The 13,896-nt window shown below is 37.2% G+C and overlaps 1 protein-coding gene across 1 annotated transcript in view; it reads left to right on the top strand.

Annotated features, from left to right (window-relative positions):
- LOC124292506 (nipped-B-like protein) overlaps positions 1-13,896 on the top strand; it is a 79,066-nt gene that overhangs the window by 17,823 nt on the left and 47,347 nt on the right. The window contains 1 exon segment of the mRNA XM_046729623.1: positions 12,190-12,287. Coding sequence (XP_046585579.1) covers positions 12,218-12,287 — 70 coding nt within the window. The 5' untranslated portion in view covers positions 12,190-12,217.

The following is a 13,896-nucleotide window of genomic DNA, read 5'->3' as shown; positions in this document are numbered from 1 at the left end:
CGGTAACATATAAAAAGCTCTCGCCTGTGAATATCAACAAAACATTATAAAAAATAGCTCACATGAAAGCCTTCACCGAGTACTCACCGCCAAGTGAAGGTTTTCCGTCTTGAAATGTCTAACGCCTAACTGGTTGACACATAGCTGAGTTGATCTAGATCCTAACAAGGTTCTTTTATGTAACGAGTAGAGTATTTACTATAGTTGTTTGTGTACACAACCAAGATTAGACTACTCCTGCTCACGACATTATAATCCGGACATCCCGCTTCCCATCCTGGTTCCCGGGCCTCTCATTAGTTTGTATAGTCTATGTAAACCAATGAGAGGCCCGGGAACCAGGATGCCCGCTTGCAAGCTGTGCGAACCTATTCACTGCGCATTCGCCATGAGCGCAGTGCAGCGCAGGACAGCTGTTGAAACCACTTTTCAACTTTATAAACTTTTTCAACTTTATAAGTTGAATTTGCATTTTTGATCTGACATTTGTTACTGTAAATTCATACCGAAAGGTATCAGAATCTGCAAAGTTGTGTTTTACGTTGCATGTGACCTTCTATACTTGTAGTGTGCCAAGGTCATTCACTCACTGACACAGAAATTGATGTTTAAGTCTTTTCAGGAAATCGTTTTGGAAGATGAAAAAGTATATGCATGGAAATATATAACAAAGGCATGCCTGAACATTAGCAGAAAATGTATAATACCACAGAATAAATTTACATTTCTCCAAATCATTGGTGGTGTAAAAAATACCTTATTTTCTTGCAAGTTACATAAAGGGGTAAGTTGTTATGAATTGGGCAATCCTTGAAACATTACACATTTTCATCTCGTGGCAAATATGTAATTAACTCAGCTGTCAGTCACATGATTCATAATTCACAAAATTAATGTTAAAACATAAATGCAAAACCTTAAGTACTGCTGCATGATATATTGGATAACTACACACTGTACTGTGCAAAATGTTCATTTTGTTAACCCCAAACATAAATGTGCTTGCACAGTTTATTAATACATTCACAGGGTTTCAGATTGTCATCGGCCTTTGGTCATAGTCCGATAACATTTTCAAATGACTGACTACTTTCTTATTAATTAGGACACTCGGCCCGATCGATAATTTCGATGTTATTTTCACATATTGGACCTAATAAATTACGAACATTATCATTTACAAATTCATCAAAAACTAACCAAGAAATCTTGATCAAGTTTCCGCGGCGTTTATGTGTTTACGCATCCATTTTTATCACAATAAACTGCTAAATGTACATGTATTGGATTACGCTATTGGCTGCTATTTTAAGCATTGGCCAATCAGAAACGGGCACCCGCAATTATATGTAACTGCTGTCGTGATTGGCTCTTCTTGTCCAATCAGATTAATGCTTCGTAGCTGTCATGGAATCCCCAACATTCCATTGCTGATCGTTGATCGCAGAACGATGCCACCTAAAAAAACAGAGCCATTCAACACCGCAAGCCGAATAATCGGCCACAACGTTATGAGTCCCGAGACACCGGAGGCCGATTAATCGGCCAGGCAGTCGTCATGTCAAAATGAGACATAATTTTAGGAACCTACCTCACTTATGATTCATATTTTAAATATATCACATTTCACAATGTCTGAAAACACTTATTAAATTTCAATTGATCATATATTATCGACAGAATTAAAATTGTAAACTATTTTTCGCAATGTTATTGAAAACAATGATTCTCGGACACATGCTTTGGCAGCGGGTCCACAATAACATTGTCAAAGAGCAAAGTAACAATGTTTCGAGGAAATCATTAAATAAATTGAATAAACTAATGAATAAAATCAACAATAGCATTCATAAAAGTTGTCAAATGTACATATAAAATTACTATTTCCATCTTTTTCACCGCCTCAATCTTCATGCTCGGACACGATGTTTAAAGGAGAATACGAACGAAAACAAAACTTTTTATATATTGTAAAGGATATTCTAAATGTCACATTCCGTGATTAAAATTGAACAAAAAGTTTGTAAAATAGCAATGAAAACACAAAAACGTACTCGTATTTCCGCCAATTACGGAAACACCCGACAGTAAATGAGCAGAGGGGGTATCAGGTGACATGACGTCATATGTGCCTGTTGCTGATGGCTTCTTCTTTGATTTTACCTCACAACTTAACAGTGTCCGTGGATTCTGAAGTAGTAAAAGATGTTCCTGATGTCATTTCTGAAATGGATGTTAGACCGTATCAATACGATCCGATTTTACATCTTGCAAGACAATCTTCCACTGAAGATAAAGAAGACGAATCAAGCTAAACGAAGGCACCGTTTGAGGTCAAAATAAATTTACAATTAGACCATATCATTTAACAAGATTACTATTTGTCAGCAAAATGTCATACAGTTCCAGCCAGCAAACTCACCCCTATAAATATATGACCAGTCACTAGGGCTGCAACGAATACACTATGTGGTGAATATGATACGTATCATGAATATTGGGTAACGAATACGAATAATTATTCACGAATACAATATTGTAGTTAAGTGATTGATGTACAATATGGAACGGCCATGTTGACAGAGTTAATTTGTCACAGCAATAACCAGTTATCTCATGACACTCAAATTTGGTATGTAATAGTTATAATCGACAGTACTATGTGCAGTCTTGGCAAACTAACATGACTTGCACTACTGCAATGCTAGTACATGTTCCATTCTTGCATATCTCACTTTCAAAAAGTACACAAGGGTTCAAGTAAAACATGCTCCCTTAAAAAACGTAAATATTCGTTAATATTCGGTTCTGGTGACCACGAATAACGAATTGAATTCTCAGCCAGCGAGAATACAGAACAACTTCCACGGCACACACTACTGACAAATAGCGAGTCTGATGCCGACGTGCGTAATTGGACAAAATGGAAAACAATGAAAGCAACAAGTACTTCATGATTTGCCGTTGTATTCGGCAATGTTTCGAGTAGACTGCATCATTTAGGGCTCCAAACCGAAAAGAACGTTATAGCGAAACGTTTTCAAGCTCATGTGAAATCTCTTACCGATTTTGATAATACATATCTCATGGGTACCAGTCGGAACTGCCCCAGCTTCAAAATGCCCCTGCAAATTTGGTCATTCATTTTAATTTGTTCAAATTTATTTATAATGATTGAATATATGCCGTAAATGCATAGTTTTTGTCAACTTATTATGATATTATGTTCTTCATATAAAAGTTATTAGGAAGTAATATTTCTGATAAATGTTTCATTAGTAAACTCATAACTATGTATATACTTATATATGAAGAACATAATATCAAAGTTGACAAAACTATGCATTTATGGCCTATATTTATTCATTTTAAATAAAATGGGGCATTTTGACTATCCCACTGGGGCAATTTGACCAAATTTGCTGGGTCATTTTGTTGCGGGGGCAATTCGACTGGCAATCAGACTTGATTTAATTTATGTTAAAAATACCACTGACAGTAAGTTGTTACAGGGAATGATGGAGTAGCCTAGCTTGGGGATTTCCATACCCCGTGCGTGCATGTCTCTTTCATATGCGTCCGACTCCGAATGAAATCTGTCATTTCACTTGGAAAATGGAAGAAATGGTGGTTCTTTTCCATGTTTGATGATGCCGTGCATCCCCAGGCAACGCAATACACCATCGTACTATTTAATAAAACGACAGAAACAACACGATTTGTACTACTGTAGCTCTTGGGCTTTGGCAATATGGCGTACTCCAGGCACATTTGACGTCACGAGCGGAAAGGTCACTAGGTTCCAGCGAAATATGCATAATGGCCGAAGCTGAGATTTACAGAAACTGTTTTCGCGATTAAAACATAATTATACATAATTTTTAATTGAAAATTTGGGAATATGTTTCTGATGACTTTATCTGTCACCCAGCAAATTATTGCAATTCACTCGTATTCTCCTTTAATGCATGAAGCATTTTTGTCACAGGTCATAACCTTGCACGATACGTCCAATAAGTTCCATAATTTACGTATAGGTAGCGATTTCTTGCTTAATATGTTCCGAATAGCATTATTTTACCCTAAACTTTCGTCTAAATCTAAAAAAAAATTATGTACGAAGACAGTATCCATTGCCGTAATATAATTGGCTGCCTTATGTCATGTGTCTGATTTTGACCAATCACGACCCTTATAGCAGACTGTGGCGAAAAAGCGTCATTAGAAACCAATCTTTATCCAATAAAATTGCTTCTTACAACTGTGAAAATACAAGGGCAAGGGTATAGTGATATTGTTGATGTTCAGAGCTTTCGAACGATACCCGCCATCAAACGATTCACCTCGCATGTTATTCATACGAAGCTTCGAAAACTGAGGTATTTTCCATTTTTGTCCTGATTTTTATAGGCTTCAAAATCACTGCATTCAACAGCCCTGTTTGAGTTTATTACACATTCAGCAAATCTCCTATAAAAACATTGGTGGTCTTACACTCAGCATCTTTGAAAAGTAAGACAGTTTGCTCTACCCCCTAGGTGTGGTGTAAATAAAGTATAGTTTGCCCTCAACTATTAAAATGTCAAAGCACTCAGACACAGGAGGCATTTTGATTTGAACTATAAAAGCTCTGGGCAAAACACATAGGGAGTAGTGCAAATGTAAGTATCCTCATCCAAAAATTGGTTTCTGATGACGCTTTTTCGCCACAGTCTGATATAAGGATCGTGATTGGTCAAAATCGTACATGTGACCTAAGGCAGCCAATCATATTACAACAATGGATACTGTCCTCGCAAATGAAAACTAATGATTCAGACGAAAGTTTTGGGTAAAATCACGCTATTCTGAACGTGTTACACAATAAATCACCACCTATACGTATATTATGGAATTTAGTGGACGTATCGTGCTAGGTTATGACCTGTGACAAAAATGCTTCATGCATATATTTTAGCATTAAACATCCATGTCCGAGCGTGAAGTTTGAGGCGACAAAAGTCGAGATGTCACTTGAATTACATTACACGATCGCTCAAAAAGATGGAAACAGTAAGTTATAATGTACGTTTGACAACTTTTATGGGTACTGATGTGGATTTTATTCTTCAGTTTGTTTAATTATTTTCTCGAAACATCGTTACTTTGCTCTTTGACAACTTTGCTGTGGACCCTTGCCGAAGCATGTGTCCGAGAATTGCTTTTTTCAATAACATTGCGAAAATAGTTTATAATTCTAATCCTGTTGATAATATAAGGTCATTTGAAATTTAATAAGTGTTTTCAAACATTGTGAAAAGTGATAGATTTTTTTATGAAAGAATCATATGTTAGTTAGGTTCCTAAAATTATAGATCATTTTCATGCGACTACTGCCTGGGACTTGTGACGTCTTAGCCAGTTTTCTGGGCTACGGTGTTGAATGGGTTAATGTTAATGTGTGGCACTTACGACTGTCTTAGCGATAAGAGAGCTTCGAAAATCTAGGCCCTGGGGTATGCCTGATTTAAGACCTTGGGTTTGAATCACAGATCTTCCAGAGTTCTTTCTAGGTTTGTCACCACAATACCAAAGTTTATGTGGTTCACCAATGTGGAAAATGTCTTAAGACCTACACTTTAAATGCTCCTTTAGATAAAGTTGATTCTTCATGTTATTTATCGGATGCTGTTCAAAGAAGTGTTCAACACAACTCACTCACCAACGGTGTTATGAGAAACTTCCAAACATTCGGAAAGATTGATTGTTATTGGACTGTTATATTTACTTAACTTGAGAGGTGCCATGCTTAATGGGGGTGCCATGGCTAATGGAATATAATACTATATGTTTTCACTAAGATGAAAAAACTTATTGTATTGTGTCAGAAACAGGAATAATCAAACGGCAATCACTGATACTGCTAATGTCAATGACCAGCAAGTTGATGTTTTGCATGAGACTGTAGCACATTTTCTCTAGGAAATCTTTTTTCATAAATGCATAGCATTGACAGTCAAAGACTATCAATGTTCTTACACAAATGAATGTTTTATCAGTGTGTGATAATGTGTCGGAAAAGAGTTAAGTTTTGTGTTTTTCCCTTAGTGGGTGGTCCACATTCTGCTGGTGGCAAATGAACTATGGTTCGGACTGAACATTGTACATGGATACATAAAGGTGGACCCTGTTAATTAGTGGGGGTTTCAAATGTCTATCTCCCAACTTCAAATTGACAGAGATGTCAGTGACTGAATTATTTTGTACTCTGTCATGAATATCTCCAACGCACAATCCAGATTAATCCAACGTTAATCCAGATTAAAATACAAGTTGACTGGGTAATGTGTTAAAATTACCTTGGAAAAGAAGGAATCAATGTTGTGAACATGAGCAAGTTGTGAATAAGCCTCAGCATGAAATACAAAATTAGTGAAAAAAACATTGATGAAAAATGGCTGGGATAGCTGTGAAACCTTTCACAACTGCCTACCATGTAGCTTTAAAAGAACCATTCTCAAAATTTGAGTTTTTTGTAATTTGCAGCTTAATAATGGTTTATGTGTTGGAACTATTTATGTGACTATGGTTGTATAATGTCCAAACACAATATTACAGAGATATTAATGGGAGAAAATGCTGTGGATTTAAAATAATTATATTTGTAAACATTTGTGAGTAGGTTCAACTGTCAAAGAAACAGGATTTTCTTGACAAATGATGGTCTAATTACAGAAATGTATATGAATAAGTGAGAGCCTAGTACTTCATAAAAGTTCAAAATGAAAGTTCAAAATTGGGAGAATAGTAGGACTGGCTATCGATATAGATTATAGAGATTGATTATCGTTAATTAAATATTGTTCACTTATTGATAAATATTAGAGAAATAACTTTGAAAGTCGTTTGAATGAAATCAACATATTTCATGTCACCGACGAGTAGCGACATATTATATATGCATAAATAACCAACAAAACAACATCCTGTAGAAGCCCATGAACAAAGACCTAACTTTGTGCATTGTGTGAGTAAATTTAATCCATATTTCATCACAATAGTTTTTGAACAGTATTATCAATGCCACAATGTCCATGTTGATAATTGTTAACAAATTGTCCCATCTATGGTATTTCCAATTGTCAATCTTTTTGGCCAGCCCTGGAGAAGAGCATAAAATGCAACCTACTTTCCCTGCTGGTCAAGTTGGTTTTAATAAAAGTGGCTGTTGAAAAGCCTTAAGAAGAAGAAGAGCTGGATAATTGCTTTTCACCTCATCAGTTTACCCAGGACAGTGTTCAAAATTATGTTTGGTCCTTGGATTCTTAGGTGCTTTCCAATGGTATTTGAATAAAGGGACTTGCATACTAGCATACCTAATTCTCATCAAGAGAAGTTACCTGTGTGTGTTATTTCACCCATCAGTCATGATCACTGTTCACATGACCACTGATTCATTCCAGACTCTGAAGTAATTATTATCCCACGCAATGCGTTTAATGCGAAGTGGGGGATATAGTATTAGGCTCTGTCCGTCCATCCGTCTGAACGTACGTACGAATTGGAATATCTTAAGAACTATTGACTAGATTCTTATCATACTTGGTACCTAGGTTCATCACAGTATAAGAAAAGTCCCAGTCAGGTTTGGTGACCTTGACCTTCATTTCAAGGTCACAAGGGGACTTAAACGTTTTACCCTTGTCAGCGTGATATCTCAAGAACCGTTCACTGAATTTTCTTCATGTTTGACACCAAGCTTCATATAAGGAAGGCACAGGACCCAGTTGATTTTGGTGACCTTCACGAAAGTTTCAAGGTCACTGCAACACTTTGAAGAATTCAGCATGTTAACCTGCATGTTAAAGGTCACATGCAACCAAAAAATCAAACATAATTAAAATACAATTATCACTTATTCATGACATATAATATACATTGCTGGTTATGAAAAAACATATCAAAAGTGCAATATTGTGTACTTGGGTTTACTTCCCAAGAAACGAAGCAGCCGGGATACCGAACCCAGTCAGAGCGGGTGGGTGTGCACTCAAGTGTAATGGCTGGTTCATTTGCAGATGCCCTCACGGCTCATTGTGTGTGTATATATAGAGATGTTGGGTTTTGTAAATACATGCTCATTTTTTGTGTATAACATTTTGCAATCAACAGACATCATAACATGTCATGTGTACAAGTGTCACACCTGCCTGTCTGTGTAATTACATAATGTGACAGACACCGAACTCGGGCCATAAATCAATGCGTTTTGTTTATGGTGTATAGCCTGATAGGTGTTAAGTTCAAATTGCATGTGGTCAGTGATCGCAGTTGTGTATTGAATATTGTCATTAGCAGACAGGCAGGCAGACACACTGGTGTCAATAAAACAAGACATTGAGTTTTGTCTGTGACAACGACATATCTATATCACAGTTAGAAATTCTGTCAACGCTAAATAATGACATTGCTTTTAAGTATCGAACTGAGAAAGTGACTCGGTAAGAAGAACGTGTGGTGAAATAGACAAATGAAATTATATAAACAGTTTATTTACTGTCATAACATATAAAAAGCTCGCGATTGTGAGATATCAACAAAACATTAGGAAAATAGCTCACACCAAAGCCTTCACCGAGTATTCACCGGACAACCCGATTTCAAGTTGCGTGAACCTATTTCACTGCGCACGTGCTATGAGTGCAGCCCAGCTGTTGAAACCAGTTTTCCCCAGAAAAGTCGGGGGAAAATTATTGAATCGTTTGAACTCCGATTTCGCGCGGGTTTTTTCATCGCGTTATTTTTCAACTTTATAAGATGAATTTGCATTTTTGATGATTTGTTTCGGTAAGTCCATACCGAAAGGTATCAGAATCTGGAAAGTTGTGTTGTACGTTGCATGTGACCTTTAAGCTTTTCAGCGAGATACCTCAAGAACCAATCACTAGATTTTCTCCATATTTGACACCAAACTTCCCCTAGGGAATCCGCAGGGCCCAGTCGATTTTGGTGACCTTCACATTTCGGCTGCAACGAATACACTATGTGGCGAATATGATACGTATCATGAATATTGGGTAACGAATACGAATAATTATTCATGAATACAATATTGTAGTTAAGAGATTGATGTACAATATGGAACGCCCATGTTGACAGTTCGATTTGTCACAGCAATAACCAGTGATCTCATGACACTCAAATTTGGTATGTAATAGTTATAATCGACAGTACTATGTGCAGTCTTGGCAAACTAACATGACTTGCACTGCTGCAATGCTAGTACATGTTCGATTCTTGCATATCTCACTTTGGAAAAGGACATAAGGGTTTAAGTAAAACACACTCCCTTAAAAAACCCGTAAATATTCGTTAATATTCGGTTCTGGTGACCACGAATAACGAATTGAATTCATGAAGGGCTACGGTTCGATTCACCGAATATGTGATTGAATCGTTACAGCCTTACTTCACATGATTTTCAAGGTCTAGACGACACTTTGAAGATTTCAGCATGTTAGCCTGCATGTTAAGCTTGTCAGCCAGATACCTCAAGAACTGTTCACTGGATTTTCTTCATATTTTACACCAAGCTTCACATAGGGGAAGGCGCAGGGCCCAGTGGATTTTGGTGACCTTCACGTAATTTTCAAGGTTATAGCGACACTTTTGAAGATTTCACCATGTTAACCTGCATGTTAAGCTTGTCAGCGAGATATCTCAGGAATGATTCACTGGATTTTTATCCCCCGCTGCGCGTTTAGTGCGAAGCGGGGGATACAGTATTAGGCTCCGTCCGTCCGAACGTACGAATTGGAATATCTTAAGAACCGTTGACTGGATTCTTTTCATATTTGGTACCTAGGTTCATCACAGTAAAAGAAAGGTCCCAGTCAGGTTTGGTGACCTTGACCTTCATTGCAAAGTCACAAGAGGACTTTAACGTTTTACCCTTGTCAGCGAGATATCTCAAGAACCGTTCACTGGATTTTCTTCATATTCAACACCAAGCTTTATCTAGGGAAGGCACAGGGCCCAGATGATTTTGGTGACCTTCACCTAATTTTCAAGGTCATGGCGACTCTTTGAAGACTTTGTCAGCAAGATACCTCAAGAACAGTTGACTGGATTTTCTTCATACTTTCAAGACATCCCTTGAATATTTTTCAATAAGCAATTTCTTTATTACTATTTTTGCATATTTCATACACTAAGACATTCATGTCAAGGTCAAAATGAGTCTTGAAAATATTTGTGCGTTTGAACAACTAAAGAGCAAGATAATGTTTTTGTTGACATTTAACTTCATCTTAAACTTTCACTACTTTATAAGTTTGATTTGATAATTTGCGGCAGGGGATTATGTCACCTTAGTGACAATGCTTGTTACTGTATGTAGGTTACACAGGTGAGTCTGACTGGTCTGGGATATTTCACAGGACGGAGCTGGTAGTACCTAAATCGTAACAAATGGAGACTTTTCCATTTTAACACGTAGTTAGACCTCTATCACATCAGACACACATGTTAATAGATCACTGGCAGTGGTTGGAAAATCATAGTTGATTTCACCTTCCTTGAGAATTTCAATGTCTTCAGTTTCAAATTCATGTGAAAAGTCAACTAAATTTTTAAAATTTGTCATGGGGATGTTTTTCACAAGCGAACCAATGAACAGATTTCATCAAGGTGAAAACTGCTTTGTCTTGTTTTTCATACATACGTGCAGTTGCAACCTGCAAATGATCACAAAGTTTTGGAGCCTGAACGAACAGTTTATGATCATTATATGATTAAGATGTCTGGTCAAAGTTGTATTTTGAAATTTCTGCATTTAGCATCTTGTATCATAACATTTTCTTTACCATTTTCAGTACATAACCAATGAGTATTCAACCAACGTGACTGAAATGTCCTAACTTTGTGTTTTCTGACAGTATAGCCCTCCTCCTGGGCAGAGCATTCACTTTTCTCAGTTGTATCTTTGTTTATGTCACCTTGACCAAACATAGAAGTCAATGTTTTTTTGCGAACTTGACAGTTTTAGTATTTTTCCGGGTGGCATGTCGACTGCTATCTTATAATAATAACACGACAGAAACCATGGTCGTATACAAGCTTGCTTCCGATTGGCTTCTTGCTTATTGTCAGCCAATCAGCTGTCAGGTTTTGAAGAAAATGATTACTTTTAGATACATATTTTTTAGGAGTGAGTAGATCGATTGAAGAGACTTTTGTTTGTTTGTGCACATATAATTAGCCATCTATACTTCGCACATAACGGTGATATTGCCAAAAGGATGCACATGTAAAAAAAATATATGAATCCTGCCAGAATTTATTGTGTTGAAGACACGGGGGTAAATTGATCCCTGACCTAGTATACCGTATATTACGGTATATAAGCCGAATTTTGAGGACCAAAAAAAGCAGTCTGTAGAAGGGCGTTGGCTTATCTATGGGTTACACTTTAGTCAAACTTTTTTTTCAGGGGGGTAAGAAAACGACATTGTATCGCTTTGCATAAACAGACAAACAAGGGAAGACGACTTTGTCAGTCGAAAAACGTACCCTCATGAACATAAGTGGAAGTTGTACGCCCATGGAATGGGGTAAAATAAGCAAGCCAGTTGTTGACCGTCCAGCTGTGATCGTCCAGCCACAATAAGTATGATATTTAGTGAAACAAAATACATTATCCATTTTCTGCCAACTACACTTCATATCGAGGTATGAGTAGACACGATGGTCTGAGTTTGCCGCGATTAGGACTCCTAATCGGGGGTTGGTTGGGGGGGTGTCGGCTTATGTAAGAAACATACCATTTTGATACTGATTTTAAGGGTCAAGTTAGGGGATTGGCTTATCTATGGGGTCGGCCTATCTACGGTAATATACGGTACTTTCTGTTGGGTTAGTGAATATTAAATGGTGATTTGTTCCTTGTTGTGTACAACTCACTCAACCTCAATCAGATGAATCTTCAGCTAGTGAAATTTAATGTTGGCCAGTAACTTTCAAGGCAAGCTAGCTCCATGGTCTGACCACTAAGAGCTGAAATTATTTCAAGCACTCATGCACATACTGTGCAATGAGGCTCCATATGGGAATGACTATGAACATTAATTGTAAGGCTATTTAAATTTAGGACACATGAAACATATATTCTTGTTGATATGAATCTATTCAAATTTTTTTGTTTTGTTTCAGGATGAAGCCCAACACATAAAAGGTCCAAATGAAAATGAACGGAGAGACTCCCAGTGTTCCCATAACCACCCTGGCAGGCATATCTAGTCTAACAGACTGTAAGTTGATATTTTAACTAAAATGCTTTATTAGTTCAGAATTAAAAGCAGCATGTTGGAAGAATGTCTCAGGGATATAATTAGTCTGTGCAAAAGTGCCTTATATGTTTGAGTGTACCAGACATATCTCTTGACATTTTCAGTGAAATTGTATTGTTAAGCTTGGACTTTCATCAGCAAAGTATACTGGACCAAAAGAAATTTTAATAGACACTAGCTTTGGACAACTGACTTAAGTCACACATTGTATAGGGGCGGTGTCCTAGTGGTTAAAGCATTGGCTTGTCATGCCGAAGGCCTGGGTTCGATTCCCCACATGGGTACAATGTGTGAAGCCCATTTCTGGTGTCCCCCACTGTGATATTGCTGGAATATTGCTAAAAGCTGTTGAACCATACTCACTTACAGATTGTATAGGTTTGTCCAACACAAGTACTGTATGGTATTACCAGTATAGCCCTATACTGTACTATATATGTATTGCAATATATCTTCTGGTATATTGGTTGAACATAATATACCGTATTCGGCATGGTAAGCGCAGTGCACTTGTCATTCACTTGAACACACGCTACAAAGATAAAACATAAATCCTGTTCAAAATGCTTTATTGCCATCAAAACATGGTCAATAACAACAGAGTGTCAATCTGGACAGTACTCATGAAATACAAACTGTTCAAACGCCAACTTTTGTAAGAATTTCTAATTGAAACGAAAATACCTGCACAGACAATCAAGCTATGGAAATCGCTATTTTGCCGTCATCATATTGCTGAGGCATAACTCACTGGGCCAATGAAAATGAAGAACGTCATTGACCTACATAAAACGACCAACCATTGGTAATCAAAACATGAATCAGCTGATAAGCACATAGTACATTGCTTTACCAGTTGCAAACGATCTTGAAACTAGCGAAATTCATTGTACTGTTCATTGTACATATCCTTGTATTATGGGTTTTCAGATGCTAAAAAAGATTTTGGATTTCCTTGAATAATTACACAAACAACGGAACATCGTACTAACATAAAGACTTTATCATATAGGCATGCCATCACCCAAGTACTTTCACTGTTTACTGTGATGCAATACACGATGTTTTAGCGAGGGTAGACACCGCTATCCGAAAACGTATGAAGCCAGAAAACACATAACAAAACGATCTTCCAAGATTTTATTTCATTGAGTTAAATTTAGTCCCACTTTCATTCATTAAAATTATTTACAGTAACATCTGTGAAAACGTGTGTGAAATGGCATGCTTATTTTGCCTCATTCTGTATGCGTACAACTTCCATTTACCATATTCGTGAGAATCCGCTTTTCGCTCCTACCGCTTTAGCACCAATTTTACATTATTCTGAGCAGTCACGATCTGATTACCGCCTAGTCATCCATGGACCCTGATACCCGCGTTATTGACTCATTGAAGTCATATTTGACAATTACATTTTTTTTGCAATCAAAGTGGCATGTACCCCAGGAAGTCAACCACCCACTTGTACCCAAAGTACTGAGCCTATGTTAATTATTCAGTGTCTATTTTACTTTTCAGATGAAGTGGGCCCTGGGCCCATGGGTAATGAAACTAAAGTACTGTCGGA

This window comes from Haliotis rubra, unplaced genomic scaffold (assembly GCF_003918875.1).
Source record: "Haliotis rubra isolate DU_JTF1 unplaced genomic scaffold, ASM391887v1 Scf52, whole genome shotgun sequence".
Classification (NCBI taxonomy): Eukaryota; Metazoa; Mollusca; class Gastropoda; order Lepetellida; family Haliotidae; genus Haliotis; species Haliotis rubra.
This window is presented reverse-complemented; position numbering and strand designations above follow the sequence as displayed.